At 41.0% G+C, this 24027-nt stretch overlaps 1 protein-coding gene across 1 annotated transcript; it reads left to right on the plus strand.

Moving 5' to 3' along the window:
* Positions 1-8282: 8282 nt before the first annotated feature.
* Positions 8283-14284, plus strand: LOC116184390 (uncharacterized). The gene has a single exon (XM_031506615.3). It carries the CDS (start codon positions 10763-10765, stop codon positions 13160-13162), a length of 2400 nt encoding a protein of 799 aa, XP_031362475.3. The 5' UTR covers positions 8283-10762; the 3' UTR covers positions 13163-14284.
* The last annotated feature ends 9743 nt before the right edge of the window (positions 14285-24027 follow it).

A 24027-nucleotide genomic window follows, 5' to 3' on the forward strand; every position in this document is an offset into this window, starting at 1 on the left:
ATACGTTTGACAAAATTCAAATCTGCCTTTTAGATCAGATCTCTGAGATTTTCAACATCTGTCATCACAGTAGCTATTGTGTACCCAAACTGCAAGAACATCACTAGAAACTAAGGGCCTTCATGAAGACAACACTGCAAAAGAACTTATCATCCTCATCAGATCAGTATAAATACCCTGAAAATTCCCATGATAATATCAAGGCAGATGTTTTGGAGATGAACGTGTGGCTTCTGGAAGCTTGAAGAAACAGACAGCTGTGATCAATATTAATCCTATCTCTCTTGGAATATTAGAGGGTAATGAAGAATGTGTTGGAAGAGGATGTATCTGAGGGATGAAAAGTTTCAGGGAAAGGATCCCAGGTTTAATTTGCTGTGCTGGGATGGTCCAGGAGACCCTTTCAGAAAAGCCCAGAGTACTGGCCCTGTGACAGGCCTCTGGTTTTCGATTCCCATACTATCACCTCTTTCAAAAGAGCAACAACTGTCCACAATATATCCTCCTCCCACCTTCCTCTAGAATACTCGGAGGTGAAAATGAGAATCCAATGTTTAAACCCCTGTTCAAAAGTGTCTGTGGTTGGTACTGTGAACAGAATAATAACAAAATGCTGCGACCAGCAGATCAGTGATGGGACAGCCACACCTGGGGCAGCACGGTCTAAACCACAGTGTGGGTATGGAGCATGGTGGTGGCACCTGGGACTTGGAAATGTTTGTTTTAAAAGACAATGGATGGCATACAGAGGCTACATTCTCCTGCTCAGCAGCGAACCAGCATCATGAAAGTGATGGGGCTCTGCACAGGAAAGACAAAACCTCTATTGGAGTCCCAAGGCCACAAAGATGATTTGTGGAACACCTTTCCTATGAGGAAAGGCTGAGAGGATTGCTCACCCTGGGGAAAAAAAGGCTTCAAAGTGATCTTACAGTAGCTTCCCATAGCATAAAGGGGGTCTACAAGAAAGCTGCAGAGTGACTTTTTCCAAGGACATGTAGAGATAGACAAGGGGGGGATGGCTTTAAACTGAAAGAGGATAGATTTAGATAGATATAAAGAAGGAAGTATTTTCCGTGAGCATGGCTTGGCACTGACACAGGTTGCCCAGAGAAGCTGTGGATGCCCCATTCCTGAAGTGTTCAAGCCTAGGATGGGGTTTTGAGCAATCTGATCCAGTGGAAAGCATCCCTGTCTGTGGTATAAGGATTGAAACAAGGTGATCTGTAATGTCTCTTTCAATCCCAACCATTCAATGATTCTATAATCTTAAAGAGTAGCTACTCTGACAATAGTCAGCAGTTTCCTCTCTATTTTTTGTTCACTAGGATAAAACACAGAACATCTTTGTCCATATTCAGAATGCTGTATTTTATCTTTATCTTATGGGGGTCAATAGTGCAGATATAAAATCTACACAGCTTTTTTGGCCTCTGTCTGAGAAGCATTAGTACAGAGAGCAAAGGAAATGACTCCTAGTTGAGAAGTGGGAACAGATTCCTATGTTCCTCTTCTGCTACATTTTGGTTTCTGGACCAGTGACTTCCCAGGAGCTTATACTGATTAAAAACAATCACTTACAGCGAAAAGAAATCCAAAAGCCTATAAATATTTATGTCAGAGTCAAAGCCACAGAAAGATGAGTATGAAACAAATAAGTAAAAAGAAAAAGAAAAGGCTAGTACAATGGCTGGCACGTGAGGCAGATTGAATTCCATCCAGCACTCAATCCCTCTATGAGGATTCTGCAATAGGAAAAGGTAAAGCAACAGAAGACTTTTGGAGAGATACCCAAAGGAAGAAGAGACCTTCTTGCCTTCTGTGTGCATGAAAAATTCTAGGTTGTACCTTTCCCATCTTCCCTGGATGGGAGAGGAGCCTCCCTGTGCCAAAGGTTCAAAAAATACATGGCTGTTGGTGCAGAAGTTCATGCTGTTCCCTGGATGTTTTCTCTGTTTTGCAGCAGGACTGTAACACTGTGTTCTATTGGATACAAACAAACATCTTTTAAAGGTACTTAAGTCACAGGAAAGGAGGCAACAGTCACTATAGACTTTCCACAGATCTCCCCTATTCATATTCTTCTAATCAAGACAACATTCACCTTTAATTTCTCTTCCACTGAAAGAAGAAATTAAGGTTGCTCAAGTGGCCGCAAATTTCACTGATTTAAAGTCTTTATAACAGTACTTTGTCTCTGTATAAAACTTAAAAGGATTCCAGCTCACTTTCAATGTTCAGGGACAGGAGAGGGACACAGCAACATAGACCTGCGGTAGGCATTTCCAATGCATACTTTAAGTTTACTAATGACATATGCTTCTCAGAAAAAATAATAAAATTACATAGTTTTGAATAAAAGTGGGGGGGTTTCCTACATGAAGACACAGAAGAATTGTCATAATTACACCACATTGGCTACATCTGGACAAAACTTGTCTTAAGATGTGCATTGAAAATTGATTTACATGACATGATGTATGCATGTCAGGAGATTTCTGTAAATCTATTTTTTAAAAGAATAAATATTATATCTAATACTTACATGCTCTATAAAGGTATTGAGAGAAATGATACTCACTTCCAGAAAATGTAAAAAGTTTATTAAAACCTTAACAAAAATACAACAGAAGACTGAGTAGAGAAAATATTATGGTGCCAGGAGCAGAGGATCTTTCCCACCATGTGCTCATCCAAATGGATGTTCCAGCTTTTAACCCTTCAGCCCCTCCCAAAGTTCTGTCCATCGACTCCTTCTTTGCTGTCCAGTGGTGGAGTTCACATCCTTAAATCTTGATTGGCAGTCAGATGTTGCTATAGCAACAAGCCGACTGTCCCAAATGTCCCAAACCCAGGCCACCCCCTGACAACAACACAAGCAGGATGAAACATGACTGTAAGACTATAAAACTTCTCTTAACATATATACATAATATTTTCCTTTTCATTGTGAGAATCAACCATCACATTACTCATCTATCAAAGTATGTAAAATAAAATCTTCTTCAGCAAAAAAGAAGCATTAAGAAAATTAATGTCCTATGTGATTAACCCAGTGTAGAGACACCCACATGATACATCTCATATTTGGTTTTATTTGTAATTACACATATACAAAACACATTTTGGACACTCCATACAGTTTGAAAGAGCAAGACATTTTAAAATATTCTAGATACAGTCTGCTTCTCAGACATTTCTGAGCAATAGAGCAGTACTAATCAGCCTAGCTCAAAGAATGCTTTTTTTAAAAGCTGCTGTGGATTTCACATTGTGATTAGAAAGGAATTCCCATCCCCTGCATCTTCATTAATCACAGAGTTTTGAGACTCACACTGTGCGCAATCCCATGTTGCAAAGAGATTTTTCAGCCTAAACAGAGGACTCTGGAAGAGGAAAATGAAGAGGTTCTATGTCTCCTGGTTAAGAAATATACAACATACAGGAAAGATCTCAGGCACCACACTGGTCTTGTATTCTTTAGGCCTTATTTCCAATCCCCTCACTTGTCTGTATTTTCAGAGAAGTACTGTGGTAGCCTAAACTTTTGCAAGAAGATAAAAACTCACTTAGAGCAACTCTAAAACCAAAACCATTTCCCCGAATGCACTGGAAACCAAGGAGCCAATGGGACGTGTTCAGGAAGGACAGCTGGATGTAGAGCTATAATAACCATGAGAGGAAGAGGAAACAGCAGCTATGAGGGCAGTCACAGGCCTGCCACACTTGCCTGGACAGGCTGCAAATGTGTGTCCTCCCCTCCTTCTAAACACAGGCTGAAGGAACAAAGCATCTTTCATTTTAAGCTAAATCATACAGAAAGAGTTTCCAGAATAATAGTGGCTGAAGATAGAGAAGAATTTGAACATGTATAATTCAAGGTCATATAAATGTTTGTCACATCATGTCCCAAAATTGTATGATATTTTGTTGTCCAATTACTCCATTCTTACATGAAGGCTCCTTGAGTTTGCTGTAGTCATTCAGCAAATCTCTGCTTTTGTGCTTCTTTTACAGTTAATTTCTTCCCCCTCATTGCTTCATTTCATAAATGAGGAAGGAGAAGGTAGAGGGGAAATAAAAGCAAAAAAGCATATCTGGAAAATGCATTCAGTGAACAATCAAATCTGAGCAGGAAGCCTTCAGGAAGAGGGGCAGACTGGAAGGTGAGGATCAGCTCTTATGAATCACAGGTCAAACCTCATAAAGAAAGACAGATAAAGGCTGCATCTGCTCCATTGTCATTGTGTTTCACGGGTGTAAATGCAGAGAAAAATGTTCAGGCTGGCTGAGTAACACTCCTCTGCAGGAAGAATCACTGAGAAAGGGACATTGTGACAATGTGGACCCCCATCCTTCATAACTTCGAGTGTCATAAGGGCAAGATAGCCATGTTGAAGATCTCAACTCAACAATCAGAGGCCTTCAGATACAATTATGCCACATTCTTGAAAGGGATAGAAAGCATGACAGCAACTCACTATTACATCTGCCATTTCCTGGCCTCCCTCATGCTCATTGTACATTTTATCCAAGTAAGGAGGAAGGAAGAAGTCAAGACCAAATTGTTGATCTGGCTGCTTCAGCATGCACAGATCTTTCTGAAGAAAGATCTGTGCATAAAGAACACAGCAAATATATTATTTTTCCCTACTGTTCTTCAGTCTTCTTTCATTCCCATCTTCATTATGGCATAGAAGTTCCCTAGATCTCCTTTCAGAGAAAAACTTTTCCTCATAAGAACAGGCTGTTCAGAAATAGCAGAACATAGGCCCACCATATTCAGGTTTAGTAGATGCTCTTTTATATCCTTTCTAAAGGAGCAGGTTTCTATCCCAGAAGCTGAAAATATGTGAGCACAGCAACAAGGTGGCTCTTCTCAGACTAAGAAGAAGGGAACATGCTGGCTTTAGCTCAAAATAATGTCTCAGACTTGAATTTCTATAAACCTTAACCGTAGAATTTTTTAATCGATAAATTAAACCTTTTCTTATCACTTTACCCTTCCTGGCAACTGTTTACATGCAGCACACATCATCACTGATAAAAGAATGGAACAGTTCTTGGAACAAAAATTTTCAGTGCATTCTCTCCTGAAAACCCTGAAGTATTTATTGCCCATACATTCATCAGGGAGGAATCAAGCTGCAAAAGAATGAGCTCTTCATGTAATGCTTCTCCTTAATGTTTTATTGGCTAGAATGGAATTCCTCATTTTTCCTTGTCCCTTCTTCATCACTCAACACAGCTTCCTAGGAGCCAAATCACTTAATCCAGCAAACTCATACCATCCCTAACACCTCCTCCTTTCTCTTCACACATTTAAACCTTCACCTTCATAGTACCTCATGAGAACAATATGAAAAATTTTACTATAGGTTTTGAGAGTGATGAAGCAAAGTTGCCATCAGGTTTTGTTCCTACGGACTCTCAAATCTTTCAGGTCTTTCCTTTTCATATGCTGATTATATATTGTGGATTTACAAGCATTTTATTTTAGCTCTCCCAGTACCATCATCTATAACAATGCATAGTTTCCTTGAGTATGGCTCTATTGCTTCACTGGCTCCATTGCAGCTCTATAGCTGTTTGTATTTACCCTTAATGAAATCAGATTTCAGGATCAGAGACTTCAAAATCTGTTGGTCAGGAAGCTACATAGTGATTTGTAATTACACATATACAAAACACATGGAAGATCTTTCTACTATCTTGCTTCTCTAGAAGCAAAAGATGTATGTACAACTAAAATAGAAATTCACTGCATTTCAGGAAAGCTCTGAAAGTGCAATTTGTACTTTCCTGATTAATTAGGAGATAAGACAGTCTTGTAATATCTGCTGAACAACTGATGGCTATCAGAATTGTTAAAACAATTTTTATTTTTGTTTCCAGGACTACTGAACTAAATAAACTGTTTCAGTTGTGCCGAGAAACAGAGAAAGGGGGAAAATAGAGAATAGTAAGGTGAGTAACATTTTTCACTGACAATTTGTATTCTGCTCACAACTTACATGACATGAATAAAGATGAAAGGCATTGTCATTAAGAATCAGAATGAGTGGGTTTCTTGGCAGAACCAAAGGAAAAAAATATTAATATGCTGACCTATGAAATCTATAAGTATTAGTCAAATCACAATAAAATTCATTTGGCAAAATAGTAATAGATATGGATAGTAAAAACAAGCCATGTTTTTCGATTTTTGACATCACTCTCTTCAGCCAAGGTCATGCTGTTCTTCATCTTTTCAATGGTTAAGGAATCTAATTTGCAACTAACAATGGTTACAAAGTAACCACAAATTCATGAGAAACATAAATAGAAAACAATTATTTACATTTTCCTAGAAGGAAAAATTCACAATGAATATGACAAAAGAAAGCAAGTAAGGAGCTGGTTTTAAATTGTTTGTGATTACAATGAAAGAAAACCCTCCTTAATTGGGCTGTTATCTGTGCCTTCAACACAGTGGTGTCTGTTATCATTCTTTCAAGTAAGGTCTGGAAGCCTTTCCTTCACAGACCTGTTTCTCAGGTATATGCAACTCTGCTCTTAAACAGAATGAGAGCCCACAGTAGATCTAATTTATTTTCATTTGGCAAAAATACATTCCCTGATTTTTTTTCATCTTATCTCAAGGACAGTGGCTCTGGCCATAGAGACTGGGCTATAAGATGTAGCAAAGATATCTGTCTTGCCTCAGAGTGCCATGTTCATGTCCAGAGAATGGCCTGTTGTCAGAATCCTTTCTGAAGACGCAGTTAGTTGAAAATTGCAGGTGCAGGTGCTTGCAACTACTCCAACTATTTGTGCATCCTTCTGAGAGAAGCAAAGTCTGAAACGCAGGAGTGGCAGTATTTTGAAGGCAAGTGCAATATTAGGGATAGCAGTACCTATAATTTCACAAAACATACTTTGAGAAAAGATGAATGCCTTAAAGTGCTAAATATGATCAGAATGTTCCATTCTGAACACCTGGACATGCTTGCAAAATGCAGGCCATGTCTCCATCCAGGCTGGAAAGAAGTAGCCCACTGCTACAGGGTGGAGTGGGTTCCTTTGTGTGAGTCAGCACAAGTCCCAAACCCCTGAGGTGGTTTTGGAGGTACGCAGCTTCTAGACACAAGCTATTGCCAGACTGTTTTTAGTGTTGTCTGTTCCTCAGAGTGTGGATTAATCTCCACCCTTCATTCCCCATCTCTGTTTCTTTCATAAGACTCATGTCTTTCTAACTGCAGGTCATGGGCTTATGCAGCTGAAGGTAGCTGGGAGGTCACTGAGCTGAGCTGAGCTGAGCTGAGCTGAGCTGAGCTGAGGTAGTAGGCTAAGCAGAGCAGTAAGAGTGATTCACAGTGAGTTGACCTCAGGCCCTTCAAATAGTGCAGTCCACAAAGATTTTGCTAGTATTCCAGTGGAATCTTACCATGGATAGCTTGCTTTTTCAGTGTTTGACTGGCTGGTACATTGGCAAGGACAAGAGACTGCGAAATGTTTGACCAGGGCATGAATGAAATTACTTTTTTATTTAGTTGGTCCTAATCATCTCAACCTGAAGTTCTAAGGGGAGAGAGTAGGAGTAGCAGAGCTCATTTAAAGCTGCCTTTTTCTCAGAATCAGTAAATTCATAGCTCTTTATCACTCTGGGTCTAATAATGTGGGTTTTCAGAATAGCTTTAGCTGTAGGTGAGTATAAACCACCTCCCTTAGAGTAGGACAGAGGTTTTCTCTTGTCTGCTTGATGCTCAAGTGACTGGAAGTCAGAAGAAAATTTCCCTCCTATTCTTCATTTTATTTACTCATGTGCCTCAGGTGAGCACTGTGATGAGAATGGAAGCTTGTCATGAGAAGAGATTTAAAAGGAGTGGGGTGATATGGGTTGCTGAAACACAATAGCCCATGAAATTCATGGCTCTCTCCTGGTTCTTCCTGGTGATGCCTGTGAATGACTGATCAGTGGTTGCTGTGATCCTGTCTTCCTCTGCTTCCCTCCTGTCCTGGGTTGTAAGATAAGCTTGTATTCCATTTGCCATCTGTTGAAGGCAAACCGGTTGGACAGGTTTTTGTTATCTCTCTCAGAGACAATGGTTTGCCCCGTAGAGGCAATGGTTTGTTTATACACCATTGACTGATTCAATGCAGGGCTGGTAAATGTAACACCGTGAGGGGTCCCACCCAGAGGGGGGAAGCCAAGCACTCTATTGTTGTTTAAAGGGGTAGCTTTTTGGGGAGAGGAGGCAGCTCTCTGGGCGGGACTCCGAGAGAAGCAGCTCGCTCTCTCTCTTAGTGGGATTCCCAGAGAAGCAGCTCTCTCTCTCTCTCTCTTCGCGGGATTCCCAGAGAAGCAGCTCTCTCTCGCTCTCTCTTCGGCGGCACTCACAGCGAAGCAGCCGGCGCGCGCTGAGCCGACGGCGGCGGAGCTCAGAGGCAACCCCGGCACAGAGGAAGACCGGCCCCACTGCCACCAGATCTTCAGAGGAAAACTATACCCTTCTAAAGATCACCACTGCAGCTGCAATTCATCAACCACTGCAAGGGAAACAATTGTCCCAGCAGAACTGATACTGGCACCCCGACTCCTCAGGTTCTGGACTTTTTTCACTGGTTTTGTTTGTACCGATTCCATTTGCCTTTTTAAATTGTTGTCTAGTTTTCTCCTAGTAAAGAATTGTTACTCCCATTCCCATATCTTTGCCTGAGAGCCTTTTAATTTAAAGATCCTGGTAATTCAGAGGGAGGGGGGTTTGCTGTTCTCCATTGCACAGGAGGCTTTGCCCTCTTTCACAGACTCCTGTCTTGTCGAACCAAGACACCTCCCTGCTAGGTAACACTTGGCATGTGAAGCTCTTCAATAGTGACCTCATTTAGATGGCCGAATTTAGAAGGCATTGTTTGTTATTATATAGGATGGTTCAGAAAACTGTGTTTTCTGAGTGCAGGCAATTCTTGTGTCATGGATGGAGAAGAGAAAGGCAATTATTCAGACATTCTGTGTTCCATCAGCCCTCAGCTGATAAAGAGATCATCCAAAAAGAATTTGAGAAGCCCAAGGGAGCAAAAACCTCCTGCTGTGCTGTGATGAGCATCAGAGAAACTCTTCCCAATAAACAGCTCCATCATCTGCAGTAGCAAGGATGTCCAACGAGAAAAAAGCAGGAGAGAAGGTTAGTACCGAGGATAGCATCCAAATGCAGACATGTTTACATCCTGTACAAAAGTGTTTCTCTCAGAATGGCTGTCATCTATGGTAGTGTTATGGTCACTCTAAATATCAGTATCTCAAAGCCAGGGGCCTTACTAGACAGGAAAGCTGGACTGGACAAACGCAGATCAAACCAATATGTTTAATCAAACATTCTCCATTTATTAGTTAGAAGATGGCAGCTTATATACACTTCCATACAACATACAGTTTACAAAGGCACTCTCATTGGCAAGCTAACATTGTTTGTCTTTGTTTTAAGGTGGACTAAAGTTCACACTATAAACCTATACTACGTCACACCCAGAAAGCCCAGTGCTTCACATCACACCTTAATATAATTTCTAACTGCACCACAAGCTCTTAATTTCTAAATCTGTCACAGGTTTGAAGGCCTTACAAGGCCCAGATCTGAGGCCTAGACTGGAGTAGCTCAAATCTCATTCCAGACATAAATCATGCCCTCTCTTGCTCAGAAATGCTGCAATGCTATCTAAACCTAACCACTGATTGGTTTGACCACAACTTTTTGGGAAAATTCACCTCCCTGTCAAACAAAAACAGGAAGCCTGTTGCAGTAAGTGTCAAGAGGAACACGTTTATCTTTTATAGAGGGAGAGCACATTAGAGAGGAATGAGCTAAGCTTCAGAAGTTCTGTGATTTGAGAATGTTTCCTTTTCCATTTTAAAACATGTATTTCTTTACTACAGTGGCTTACCCAATCCCCAGCCAGACAATTGATCAGCCATATATGCTGTAAGAAGTTGTTTGTGTTGGCCTGAGATTTTATGCTGCTTTGCAAAACATAAGTAGGTCCTGTGTGATCTTTTGTCAGTCACTAAAAAGATCTTTGGAAGTCTTCCGAATTCAGAAAAGAAACGCTAACACATATTTTTTTTCCCACAAAAGATCTGTGAGGCAGGACAGTGCTGGTGTAAAGTAGGTGTAGGCCTTAAGAGTGGATGACATTGCAACTTCCTGTGCATCATTCGAGCACTGTGGATTTCTTTCTCACTAAATCAGTAAATAAATATTAGCTGATGTGACATGTTGCCCCCAAAGTAATTGTCACAAAGGGGTGTGCATGTGATCACCCGGGGCCATGATGAGTTCCGTGCCCGGGGCCATGATGAGTTCCGTGCCCGGGGCCATGATGAGTTCCATGACCGGGCTGGGACGGCGGGCGGGGCTGGCCTGTGATGCGCTCTGGCCTCTGTGACAGCACAGGGGCCGTGTCACAATGGGGGCAACTATAAAAGGCCCCAGGCCGGTGCCGCTGTCCCAGTAGAGCCTCGGCAAGCGGTGAGTACACAGCATAGGGGAGAGGGGGCTGGAGGAGGGCTGGGACAGGAGCGCCGGTCCCCGGGGCTGCCCCGTCTCCAGGGCCCAGCGCCCGGCGGGAGGGCCTTGCCGAGGCCGCGGTGCGCGCGGGGCAGCGGTGCAGCCTTGCCCGCTGCCGGGGGCCCTTTCCTTCCTGCCACCACATCCCTGCCGCTCCTGCCCCTCACTGTCTCCATTCCGGCTCCACTGAACCCCTCCTGTGTGTCCTCCTGCAGACCATGGCTTTACTGTCACTGCTGTTCGTGCTTGTGCAAAGCCTGATCCAGTACCCCCAGCCAGCTGGGGATGGGCTGGATGAGGCCACGCACCAGAGAATGCGGGAGCGTCAGGAGCTGCTGGAGCATGAGATGGCCCGGCTGATGCAGGAGCTGGAGCAGGGGCCCCTGCAGCAGCAGGACGAGGGCTGGGGAGCCATGCTCTTTGGTGCCCTGCAGCAGTGGCCATTCTGGGTTCTTGCTGGCATCCTGCTCCTCTTGGGCCTGTGGTTGGGCTGCAGGAGAAGGAGCTGTGAGGCCAGCAGCAGCAGCAAGGACCAGAGCTCCCGCAAGACCTTGGGAGATGAGAGAATAACGGAACAGGAAGAAGACACCGCTGATCCAGAGGAAGGTGGAGAAGACAGTGGTATGACTCTGGAGGCAGACGACAGCGGCACTGAACATGACAGAGAAGGCAGTCCTGTGGCTGCGGATGATGGAGATAAGGATGATGCCATTGAAGACAATTCTGATGTGAAGATGAAGGAAGACGGCGATGTCGGCAATGGCTCTGACTTAAAGAAAGAAGGACAGAGTGATGGGGATGTGCCAGGAGACACTACCACTGAAGGAAATGAAGAGGAGCCTGGCAATGTTGCTGGAAATAAAGAAGATCTAGATCAGGCAAATGAAGGAGAAAACAAGGATGTGCAGGTGGACCAAGACAAGGACACTGGAAAGGAAGAAGGAGAAGGAAATGAAGAAAAAAACAATAGTGCGACTAGGAAGGCAGGCAACAACACTGATGTAAATGAAGGTGAAGATAATGTAGATGGAAAGGAAGAATACATGCATGTGAAGGTGCAGGAAAGCAGAGGTGCCAATGACCAGAGAGGCAAGGACTGGACTGGGCAGGAAGATAGCAATGAATGTGGGAATGAAATTGCCCATAATGGTTTTCCTGCACCTGAGGAAGCAAATAAGGAAGTTATAGAAGATGGCTATGATAGAAACAAGGATGAAGAACACGCTGATGTGAAAGTGGAGGGAAACAAGAATAAGGATAGACAAGGAGAGGAACCAGGAAATGTGGCTGCCAGTGCAAAAGGTGGCAGTGATGGTTACAGGGAAGAAGGTGCCAGTGGTGGAACTGAAGAGAGAGAAGATACCCAAGATGCAGGGAATGAGCAGGACATCCTTTTAGTGGATAGTATAGAGTGGCCTGTGGAGGACCTGGAGAGAGGCTGCTCAGTGACAGCTGAGCTGATGGAGAGCTTCACACGTGTCTTTGTGGACAGCGTGAGCGATAGCTTCGATCCGGTGCCTCAAGAAGCCATCGGGGTGGGCAGCGCCTTTGAGGGCTGGAGTCCCCATGAGTGGGATGGGGTGTACCGTGTGCTGGTCCCACTGAATCCCCCACCAGGGCACGCCTTCCACCTAGAGCCAAGCAGTGAAGGGCAGACGGCAGCAAGGACCTTCAGCATCCGTGTGGAGCTGGTGTGCACGTGCGAGAGGGAGCAGCTGGGCGAGAAGCTGTTGTGCCTCCTGCACCACTCGCAGGAGGAGCTGCGGCGGAAGCAGCAGCGCAGCCTCCTGGAGACACTGTGCACCGGCTCCTACCTGGATGTGGAGAAAACCTCCCGCTGGTTCTTCCAGATGGTGAGATGCTCGTGGCTGCATGTGCCTCAGTCATACTCATGGCACTTGGTGTTTCAGCCCTGCAGCCGGTCCTGCCAATTCCAGCTGAGCAGAGGCAAGAGGACCCTTTCGGTGGAGATGCTTTTTGGGGTGCGCCAAGGGGACTCTGACATCTTTGTGGTCAACCAGCCTATAGAGGCCCAGAAAGGCAGCTCCAGTAACATTGTGAGCAGCCAGCCCGCCAAGGCCAACATCCTCGCAAGCACAGCGTGGCATGAGACATTCGCTGTGGCAGAGGCAAAATTCTTCCAGCGCATTGCCAGGCAGATCCCGTGTAAGAGGTTGCACCTGAAATACCTGCAGCTCTTCACCTGCATGCTGAGTGGCACAGGTTTTTCCACCTCTACCTGGAAGACTCTGATCATGCATATATTAAACATCTCACCACCGGTCTACTGGCACAGGAAGGAATTTCCACTGCGGCTGTGTGACATCATGTCATTCCTGCAGTTCAGCCTGAAATGGAAACGCCTGGACCATTTTGTTCTAGGCAACGAGAAGCTTCCTGCGGAGATCAGCTTGCCGCCAGCAATGCGAAAGGTTGAGCCGCTCAACCTCTTTGAGTACCTGGCCCGAGATCCGGATGCCCACAGAAAGGCGGTGGAGGCTTTTGATCAGCTGCACTTTCGCCTCTGGATGATGCTCTCCAACACTGAGAGGAGTAAAGTGCACGAAGCTCTGATGGAGAAGTTCGCAGCCGATTGCTGCGACCTCGACTATTTGTGATTGCTGCATTTGTCCCTGGCACTCCTGACAGAGATGCTTGCCTGCTCCTGCGGAAGGAAGATGCTGCAGCACAGGGATTCGTTGTGCACACACTTCTCCGAGTGGCCTTGCCCTTCACCTTCCATTTACAGTGGTGCTGTTGCCTAAGTCTAGGAGGCAGAAACAGGCTCCACCTGCACATCCTTCCAGAAGAACAAGAGTGAAGCTGATGGAGGTTGCTTGGAATACCTCGAAGACAGCAACCTAGCCTATTAGGGACTTAATGTAGTTATTTAGTGAGTTGTAGTTTTAATTAGACTTGTTTCTTAGCGTTCGTGCCAGAGGCCCTTTAGCGTTGGCAGTATAGAACTATTTTGCAAAGTTACCCTTAGTGTAGAGAAATAGAGTTTAGACTAGATTAGTTTAAACCCTTAGTTTCGAGAATTCCCGTTAGTCTAGAGAATTCCCCTAGTTGCTTGTCTGCTTTTAAATAATACTTGAATATCTATGTGTGAGAAACTAATAAAAGAAGAGAAGTTTCTCAAATTGCCTGAAATGAGTCCTTCTTTGTACATAAGCCTCTGTATCTGAGAGAATGTCCTTCCTATACCGCTATCTGAAATAAAGACTCTTTGCAAAGAGAGATGGTGGATATATTAAGTATGCTGTCTCTTGAGCACTTCCATAGAAATGCTCAAAGTTTGAAGTGAAAATGCCCTGAAGTGCCTGAAATTTTGCAGCACAGTACTCCCGAACATTTTTAACAATCTTTGGAAAGATTGCTGAAAAGTTTTCTTTGCACAATCACTTTTACACACTTCTAGGGAACAATTCAGTCCTAAAAGATTGAGCTACCCTTCTGTAATAGCTGCCCTTCAGCAATATCTACATATATATGTGTGAAGAAATAATAAAAGGAGAAAAATTTCTCAAATTGCCTGAAATCTGTCCCTCTTTTTATTTAACCCACCATTTCTTAAAAAATATCCATCCAGTGCAACTACCTGAAAAAATGCCAAAGTGACTCAAATGGTGATTGTGTCCAGCAGTCACTTCACAGTATTCCGCTTCCATAGCGCTTTGAAGCAGGGCTATTAATTTTGCCTCTTGAACTCAACCAGAAGTCATGACGGTCACAACAGCTAAAATATTACAGAAATATTTTAGCTCCCACTGTCATTAGAAAAATTCCCCTTCCTTCAGGGGATGGAAAAAAAACCTGCTGTGGCCCATGTCAGAGAGAGAAGCCTGCTGTGGGGACAGGAACAAGCAGCTCCCTTTAGGGAGAGCAAGTAGGAACCTCCCAAAGGAGGATCACTGCCAGCAGCAGAACTTGCTGCTGCACCGAGAGAGAAGTGTGCTCACAGAGGTCCCTGCCTTTTGCCTTCTTTGCTGGGCAGGCACTGCCCCCACCACAGCCCCGTGGCTTCCTGCTGCACAATCCCCCCAGCGCTAGATTTGCCAGGGCCAGAATTATTGCAGGTGCTTAAAATGGGCGTCTGGCCCTGGGTTTTGGTGCAAGTGCAAGCATGCTGCGTGTGTGAGGGGCATGCTGAGGGAGGGGGGGAGGCTGGAACATACAGCTCTTCAGTGTTGCCATTGAAACCCTATTGTGTAACTCAGCTGCTGATTTTTAACTGGTGGCCTAGTATGCAGTAGCACTAGGATGGAAACGGAAGGCAATGTTCAGTAAGAGTAAGCAAAGGCAAATAATCTGGATGTTTTTTCTGTGGCTGAGCTGTTCTTTCAGGCCTTGAAAACAGGAGGCAGCACTGATGCAGTCACTGAGCAAGTCTGGTTGGCGCTAACTGCACCCAGGCAGCTCTCTGTTGGCATGGCCCCCATGAAGGGACGTTCAACTGACTCCCAGACGGCTCTCACCCACCTGCAGCTGCGCCTTTCCCAGGGCGCCTTTCAGTCAGCAGAATTCAACAACTTTAATGCATTTAGCAAAGGCTGAATGGAGCAAGGCCCTGGTGTCTGACGACCATTTGGAGAAAGCAGCTTTGAGTGAAATGCATCACAGCCAGAGAATGTCAGCACGTGCCAGTAGCGTCAGAAGAGCTCTTGAGCCAGGTCAGGGTTTCTGTAGGCAACTGTCCTTTGGATTTACTGAAGAAAATCACTTATAGGTTGGACACTGAAATCCACAAGAAAATTCACATTTGCTCCAAGCATGAAGCCAAGTCCAATCTCTTCCTGTTTCCTTCATCAGTGAAGCACAAACTCAGTTAGAATTTTAAACTGTGTTGTGTTCTGCACAGCTGCTACCAGAGAGGGTGAGCAGAAGTAACAGGACAACCTTCTGCTCTCTTCAGGTTTATTATGGAAATATGAAATATCATGGAATCTTACTGGTATAAAGAGTCTTTTCTGTTTCAGATTTTCCACTTCCTAATTTGAAATTAAACTGAATATGGTCTGACTCCTAAGAATTTTACTGCACCTGCAAATCCACTGTCTCAATGAGATGGTGGGAGGACTCAGCCTTGGAGGGAAAAGAGGGTAACATAGGTCATGAAAGTGAATCCTATTAAAATTATTCTTCATTATAAGTTCACATCCAGCCGTTTGTCAATCTAAGCTGAAATGTTTTGATGCACCAAATTCAGGTTTACTTGCTTATAAAATTCTGAATCAGAACTATAACCTGTATAATCTAAACCATCATTTCCAATAACCATTGTGAGAAAACACTAAGTTCACATAAAAGCAGATACATTTTATCATTATAGCCATCATTTTTTCATCTATCATTGGGATCTCTATTAAAGAGTGATGGTAATAAGCTCTTCCTATGGGATCAGTAGAAATATGCAGTGAACTTTGCTAATAGCCTAGTACAACAAATATTCTGTATTTAACCTTGCAGGGAAGCTCCAAGTAAGGTTAATTCTTTTTTATTTATTCCCGCCCTGTTACTCCACACTTCCTGACCCACCCCTAAAAATATCTTGCACTCATCTTGCATAATGCCAGCAAAAAAATTACATGTGTTATTCCTGATTGCTAATTTTTCTTAAGCAATTTTGGAGTGGTCAGATTCAGGCAGCTTTTGGAAGCAGTCTTCACCTTAATCAATTTTAACAAGCCTATAAACTGAATCATGTAAACAGGGTAATAATGGGACAGATTGAGACATTTGTACAACTAGGTTTGACTGCTATTCTTAACTATTTTCCAGATAATTTTAAAGTGCTGAAGGACAAAACTTCGTGACTTGTACCTCTCTTAAAAACAATGAACCTCTGAACACAGAATTTTTCATCTTTGAGCCTACATGACCAAGATCTAATTACATTCTCATGGATTGCACCAAGAATCTGGGGAAGGAAACCCATTTCATTCCTCGTGACATTGTCTCAGTGAAGAGAAAGGCATTTTTAACTGGGGCATAACAAAGAGTCAGCTGGTGACATATTTTCCATTGGTTTGAGTGGAATGCCACATTGTCTGAAATTCTGAAAAAGCTAATAAAAAATAAAATAAATTCTTTTTAAAAAGTAATTCAGTAATAGAATTCGTAATGTCAAAAGCCACAGTGAGACCACAGTATATTTAGGTTTTCTTTTTAACATGTATTTTCAGGCTAAACTTCAGAAGGTGTTAATTTCTCAGTAATGAAATCACACAGCAGAGCCAAGAATGACAGATCTGGTACCATCTCTACCAAAGCTTTTCTTCTGGTCTTCTAATTTTGGCTCCTTATCCTATATGTATTACCTTTTATTCATATTCTAATAATTTTCTTTTCTTCATATTCTAATAATTATTTCTGCATATTTTAATAATTAGACAATGCTCTAAAGTGACCTGAAAAATATTTTTGGTTGTACAGGGATTTTCAGGAAAAAATGTTTCCTTTTCTCCAGAAGAGGAAAATCCAGACTGAATCAGGAAGAGCCAATAGTTAATTCAGTTTTCTAATCCACAAACAATATAGATAAAGCATTCAGTCAGTTGTAGTGATAATTGTAGTCTTCTACTTACTTATCCCAGATGAAAAAAAGAAAAAACAAAACCCAGGAATTAAATGCACATTAATATAAAATTATATTTTTAATAAATTGGAAAAAAATATTTATGGCACTATTTATTCACACAATGGAGAGGTGAACTTTATCAGATGTAGAGATCTCCAGCTCTTTACTGCAAATAGCCAGAAAAACATTTCTCATCCTTTACACAAATATATTGTAAAAATCAGCATGAAAAACACTGCCACATTCTAATTCTCAAGCCCTATGTAATAGCACGTGAGCAAGTAAGAAGTTTTTGAATTATTTTTGTCCTGTCTGCTTTTGTATACATTCCATGTGATACTAAAGTCAACAAATTTTATTTTTCATCAGCAGAGAGAAAAATTTAAAATTCATAACTTCTAAAGGTTCTAAAGGTTTGTTCTCAGCTGGGAAGAATCAAGGAAACAAAATAAGAGAAAAGATCTGAAAAACAAAACTTTTCAGTAGAACTTTTCCATTTGGATTCCTGCAGAGACTTTTTCTTTCCAGGAGATCATACAGATTTCCATGAATCTTTTTTTTATGTAATATGAATCTATCTATTTATTTTTTGCCTTTGGTCAACAGGGGACTTGGATTAGAAGGATAGATGACTTAAAACCTGATCACAAGTGTATCCCACTTGCCTGATAATTTACCAGTAGAGTATTTTTCTGGTCCTAAGACTACTTACTCAGGCATTTCTTGGATTCAGAAGACCTTATACTCTGCAACTATCTTGCTGTGCAGATAGGTGGAAAACTTTCCAGGTCTGTCACAGATCTATGATTGTGGAGAGCCCTCTGGCTGTCTTAGTCTTCTGGGCTACTTATCCAGAAGCAGGGAAATCTTTCTTCCCCATTATATAATACTGCTTAGTCCTTCAGCACTATCAGGGGCTTCCTAAGTCAGGGTAGCAGCTAAATGACCAGTGACAAAATATTTGGTAAAATATTGAGGAATTTTGTTTTCCAGGAGAAGCTTCAGACTTTCTGGTTTTTGTTCAGATTTAGAATAAGGTTTCTCCAGAAGTACTGGATTTTCCCACAGAACAGATTTTTTGATTTTGGTTCTTTTTAAGTATGCTAATACATCTCTATTAGTATTCTGATCACTTAATATCTAGTAAAATCTTCTTTTAAGGTTATAAAATCAAATAACCAGTTTTCTGCTGTACTGCAAATATAGCTATATTTTTACCAATTAGGAAAACCAATGAATGCTCATACATACCATAACAAAAGTTTGCAAAACATAAAACTTAGAAATTGTGGCTTCAGCTTCCTTTAAACTGGTTTACTTTTGTGTGTGTTTTTTCCTCTAAGGCAAGATATTTATTAGTCTTTCAGAAGTGGGAGATTAGGTCACCAGTAGAGGAGTAATCATGGTGTTTGCTGTGTTATTAAAATGGAGATCAGTAATGACATTATCTCATCAGTGGTGTGACATACCATCAGTTATTCTGTCATCATGGATTTGCAGCTGCATCACCAGGAGCAGGCTGAACCTAACTTATAATTCAACAGCAACTTCCAAACATTTAAACTCAATTTTCATGGCTATTCAAGGTAAGAACACATGGTCTTGTGTTGTGTGCCAATTGAAAAGTACTCCATGATTTGATTTACTTTTTTGAGCCAGGGATGATTTTGTAATGGACAACTACAGACCAGTATGACAGAATTGGTTCCATCTGTCAGCTGAGTTATGATTCTATCACCCTATATATTAGTCCTTTCAGCATTTCTAGAATTTCTTGCCAAAATTAGCCTGGCTTTGGATTCAGCAGTTATTCAAACCAATGTAAAGGCAAATTCATGTGAAAAAAATAGCAAGTCAGGCTAAGATCAAGGAGTTTATTTGGCAGCCTTGCTGACTCCTCTAAGGCATTTGGTTTGCAAGGAGCATACTCAGTCTTTTATGGTACTCTTTATCTGCAGCCTAAAGGAATATTTAGCTTTATCTCTTGATGTGCCTTCTTTAGGCAATAAATACACAGAGGGTGATATTTTAAGTTAACATTTACCTCATGATATTTATTGCTACCCATGCTTAACTACTCATTTTCAGCAAAGCTCCCTCTCGAGATCAGGTACTTTTAAAATTAAGTGTTTACTATTTGTACTATTTTCTCCAATCATTCAATTCAGTTTAGAAGTTATAGAAATTATATCTGAGAGGAATCATTTCACATACATACAAAGGAAAATGAAAGAAAAAGTAATAGGAAGATACTTTATATCAGCATGTGTTTAACTAATTAATTTGTTTAATTCTTATCCTTGAGTTTGCACCTAACCTGAATCTCCAAGAGAAACCAAATAAATCTTTATTGCACCTTTCAATGTTGACCCTAATAATTTTTTAATTAAAACAAAAATAACTGCATTTTCTAATAAACAAAGACATAGTCTACCCTCATCACCATAATCTAAAATGTCCATTCCATTAAATTCTGTAAGATTTTTCTTTCAAAAAGGTTATGTGAACTAATTTTCCATACAGCTGAATGAGCAGGACATTTGGAAGTCCATTCCTCCCCCATGGTACAGCTGCTGCAGAATGTCAGTCAGAGCTTATGACTTCACAGTCGTGTGCAGACACAGCACAAATCATCAATTGTGAGGTGAAATGATGGGATAAACATGACACATGGCTCCAGTACTGACTGGTTTTGGAAATGAATTGTGGACTCATACTCAGCACATCTTTCTAAATTTGCTTAAAAACATTCCATATGACTCAGTCTTCCATTTGAATATTAATCCAAATTTTCAACAATTTCATCTCCTGAACATGCCAATAAATATCAATTACCAAATGCAACCTTGAATATTTGCAATATAGACTGTATAAAATGAAACAGCTGGTTTAACTTTAAAGATAAGCCAGTAATCTCTTGCCTCCAAAATAACAACAGTCTCCCAATGGTGTTTGGCACATCTGATAAAGAAAAGAGTCAAGCAGTAGGTCCAGGAGCTGGAATGTGTAAGCAATCTTCATCCCATCTGTGGATGAATGCCATAGATGGGTTGGCCAAAGTTACAGATGTGATTGACTTGCTACCTAAATTGCTCTCCTTCAGAAGCTGATGATTATGGGATGTAGAGCTGCATGTTGAGAAAGTCCAGATTGGCTAATGGCAATTTCCTGCTGTGCCTCTGACACAGCTTTACTCTAAATCAACAAAAGGTTCCTTCTCTATAGCAAATGTCTACATTTTCATTTGACAATGCTAATTGAATACTTCCTCCTCAAAATTTGAACACTGACATAGAAGATGTAATTGTGTGTTGACTTCCAATAGTGAAGAGTTAATGAGCATGCAACAGTTCAGGGCAGAATCAAGTTTCATGTGCACAAAAGCCAAAATAACCTTTTTCAACATCCTTTTCATTTAACATTAATTTCAGAAAATAATTGAGAGGCCACGCTATAGACCAAGGTGTTATTGTCTTCAGGTCAGGTTTGTTTGCTGTGAAAGGGAGGTTTAATTTGACTTGATCAGCTAAAACAGTGTCAGCTATGTTTATTACTAAATGATGCAAGCATCTAGACAATGAACTCATAGAAACACTGACTAGACTGGCTCCACAATACTGGTAGAAAAGGATCACAGAATTTAAAGAGAAGGAAAAAATAATCAAGCCAGGAAGGTATGTGGTGTTAGAAAACACAAATAATATATTTATTCCATGTGCAAATTAGTTCAGTGATTAAACTACAATGCAATTTGTGTATTCTTTGTGTTCAATTATATACTAAACCTGCTACACCCTTCAAAAGCTACAGCCTTCCCTGGATAGGGAATTCTTTTTGTGCCAAACCATGTGGTGGTTTTATACTGCAAACAAATGAGAACTGGTGAAATCAACCAGTTTTGGGTTATGATCTAAGACTGTATGAATGGTGTTCCCCAGAGATGCATCCCCAGAGATGATGTTCCTTTCCATTGCACTGTGTATTAAAGTCTTTTAACAAGTAGCTGTGACTACAGTCAGTGGAAAAGAAATATTCATCAAGCTAGAAGGTAGAATTTAAAGAGTAACCCTTTCCTTCCACTCACAGCAATTCATATTTTAAATAATAGTTTGAGTACAGCAGAACTCCCTCCTTAAGGCAACTAAAGCTCTCAACTATTGGCCATATTAGAGCCCCAAGTTCCAGTGAGGATACATTTTTGTAAATCCTTCTTGCTAATTAAAGGGTTTCATAGTTTTTGTCTTGCTGGAAACAAAATTTATATTCATAATATCTTTGTGTTTGCAATCTACAAATGTGGGTTTCTTTTTTTCCTTTATTTGTCCTCCCCCAATCCCACCTTTCTCCCTTATTACAATTAAATAATGTTACTTAAGTAGGGAAGTAAATAAAACCAAACATACAAACAAATCTTTTCTAGATCTCCAACAGCAGGATAAAAATGCCAATAATACCATTCAATATTCTTCCTCTGGTTCTTTTAGATTAACATAAATCAAGGTGTGTTGCTACATAAAAAAGTGCCACCAAACTCAGGCTGTTTCTCGGTCTCATTAGATGAAATTAGCAGTGTGAGTTTCAAAAATCAATTACTATATACAGGGTGTTCTGGTCACTTCAAAAATATGGCCAAATTTAGGAAAAAAAGTTAAATTAATAATTAATTTTGACATCTGTAGAGCAAGTGGGTCCCTATAATTCAATTATCAGGGTAATCTGAAATATAGTTTACCATGAAAATTCTCTCAGTCATACTGAGGAGCATTGAACTGAGGAAAATAAATACTTTGGATTTTCAGATCTTAATTTCTTGCCATTTGAGCTCTGCAGTATTTTGAAAAGCAGATCAGGTTTCACAGGAGATATCAACATTAAGGAATCATAGACTGAAGAGTTTATGAAAAAAAATTCTCCAATGTGAGCTGGTGGTAAAAAATAATATTCTAAATCTCTTGCTCTGTTTCAAGGATTTAATATTTGACTCAGGATGTTTCAAGTCCCACATAACACTGGCTTATACATCAAAGAACATGTTGTAACATCACCTCTCCTCACAGTGGAATCAGCCTTTTTCATATACTTTTAATACCCAGAGGGAAAAGCATGGGGGTAAGAAAAGCTTTGAAAAATTACTATCAGACCATTCTTTAAACCTTTCTATTCAGACACTGGAATTAAAAAATAAATTGGACAAGAACCTGACAGTGACTGACATACCAATAGTGAAAAATTGGTTTGATCCCCAGGAGACATTGTGAGCCAGGTATGGACAAACACAGTACCTACGCCTTCATAAAAAATCCTGAAAAGCTAAAGCCTACATTAATTGAAGCAAGAGATATCACAGGTATGTGGCTGATTAACAGCAGAACAACAAAAGTTGGGAGAGAAGTTTAACAGTATTGAACAAGAAAATGATAAAAATTACTGGAAGATTGAAAGCATGGGAGACAAAGAGAAGACAAATTCTAATTACTTCAAGAATGTGAACATGGAGAGGTGAGGCTTCCAACAACTGTGGAGAAAAATGAGCAGAAGAGATACCAAGAGGAATTCTATCTCCATAGACATATTGAAGTGCAAACTGGCATTAGAACTTCGAAAGGGGGATATTAGACAAATAACTCGATACTGAGTATCCAATCTGGAATTGCTGAGGTAAAAGAGTAAGTATGATTGATCCACTTTAAGAGAATCATTCATATCCTGAGATCATTAAAGAGACAGGTATGCAAAGCAAGACAAAAAGAAATGGACTGTATGAAATTTTTGAGGCAGTGGAAGGAGAAGACAAAGTTGGGTAAATAATGATCAGATTAGATAGAACGAAAAAGTTCAGGTAAAAATAGAGCAAGAAGAAGGCTGATGTGAGGCTGTGTCAGAGACCCCAATAAGGCAAAGGATAGTTTATTTATAAAGCATGCGAAATAAATATGCATAATAAATATGCAGAGTAATGCTTAGGAAGTTTATGCACAGCAAGCAAAATAAAATCTATCCAGGAATAAATCAGTCAGCCTAAAGAGAGAATATATGATTGCTCTGGTCCAATTCATAAAATTTTGGATCTGAGTGATTAAATGTCATTTCAGGCTTAGCTTGCTGAGGTAGCTTTTGGAGATGTAACTGCAACAGCAGGAATACTTTGACTGAAAGATATGAGTGCAAAGGTAACATATTCAATATGGTTATTAAATGCAAAGCCAAAAGAATAAGGAAAGGACCAGACTCAAGCTCTCGTTCAATGTTGAAAATGTAAATCTCATTAGGTCATTATAGTCCATGTCCTGTCCTTGATATCCCAAGCTAGAAAACAATGCTACCTTTTAACTGCTTCTATGCACAGAGAGATTTTCCTTTCATTCATGCTCACAGGGGCAAAGTCAACAAAAATGCTCCTAAGCTATTCCCCACTACTGCCTTTGTCAGGCAATTACTGTGAAAGGGGAAATAAAATAGAAAGGACAAAACAACTACTGTGTCTCTGGCTGGAACTGTAACTGCAGCTCCTTTAGCTGTTTGAAACATTTCCTAGGCACCCATGCTGAGAGTCAGCCTTGGCTGTGCAGACAACTCTGGACATTTTCAATGCAGTGCAACAGTAGGAATCTTTCAAAGCCACAGCCAGGACTTCTTTATTTAGTTTTGTTTACTTCTGCTACCATGTTTTGGATTAGTTTGGATGTCAGAGTGATTTCATGCACTAAACCTGCAATATATTGTACAGTGAAGTGAGGTAACAGCTGTGTTGTATGGTTAGCAAAAAATGTGAACTCATTACATTTCTGGTGATGCTAATGTTTTTGGACAGCAAGCTTCACTATGAAGAATGGGAATATTCATGAAACCTGTTTATTTCTTTCCTAATCACTGTCCCCTATTCCTCCCCTCTCTCTCCATCCA

This window comes from Lonchura striata, chromosome 1A, assembly GCF_050655825.1.
Source record: "Lonchura striata isolate lonStrDom1 chromosome 1A, ASM5065582v1, whole genome shotgun sequence".
NCBI classification, from domain to species: domain Eukaryota; kingdom Metazoa; phylum Chordata; class Aves; order Passeriformes; family Estrildidae; genus Lonchura; species Lonchura striata.

Coding starts and splice junctions, on each gene's coding strand:
- LOC116184390 (XM_031506615.3), top strand. CDS start 10,763: ATGGCTTTACTGTCACTGCTGTTCGTGCTTGTGCAAAGCCTGATCCAG.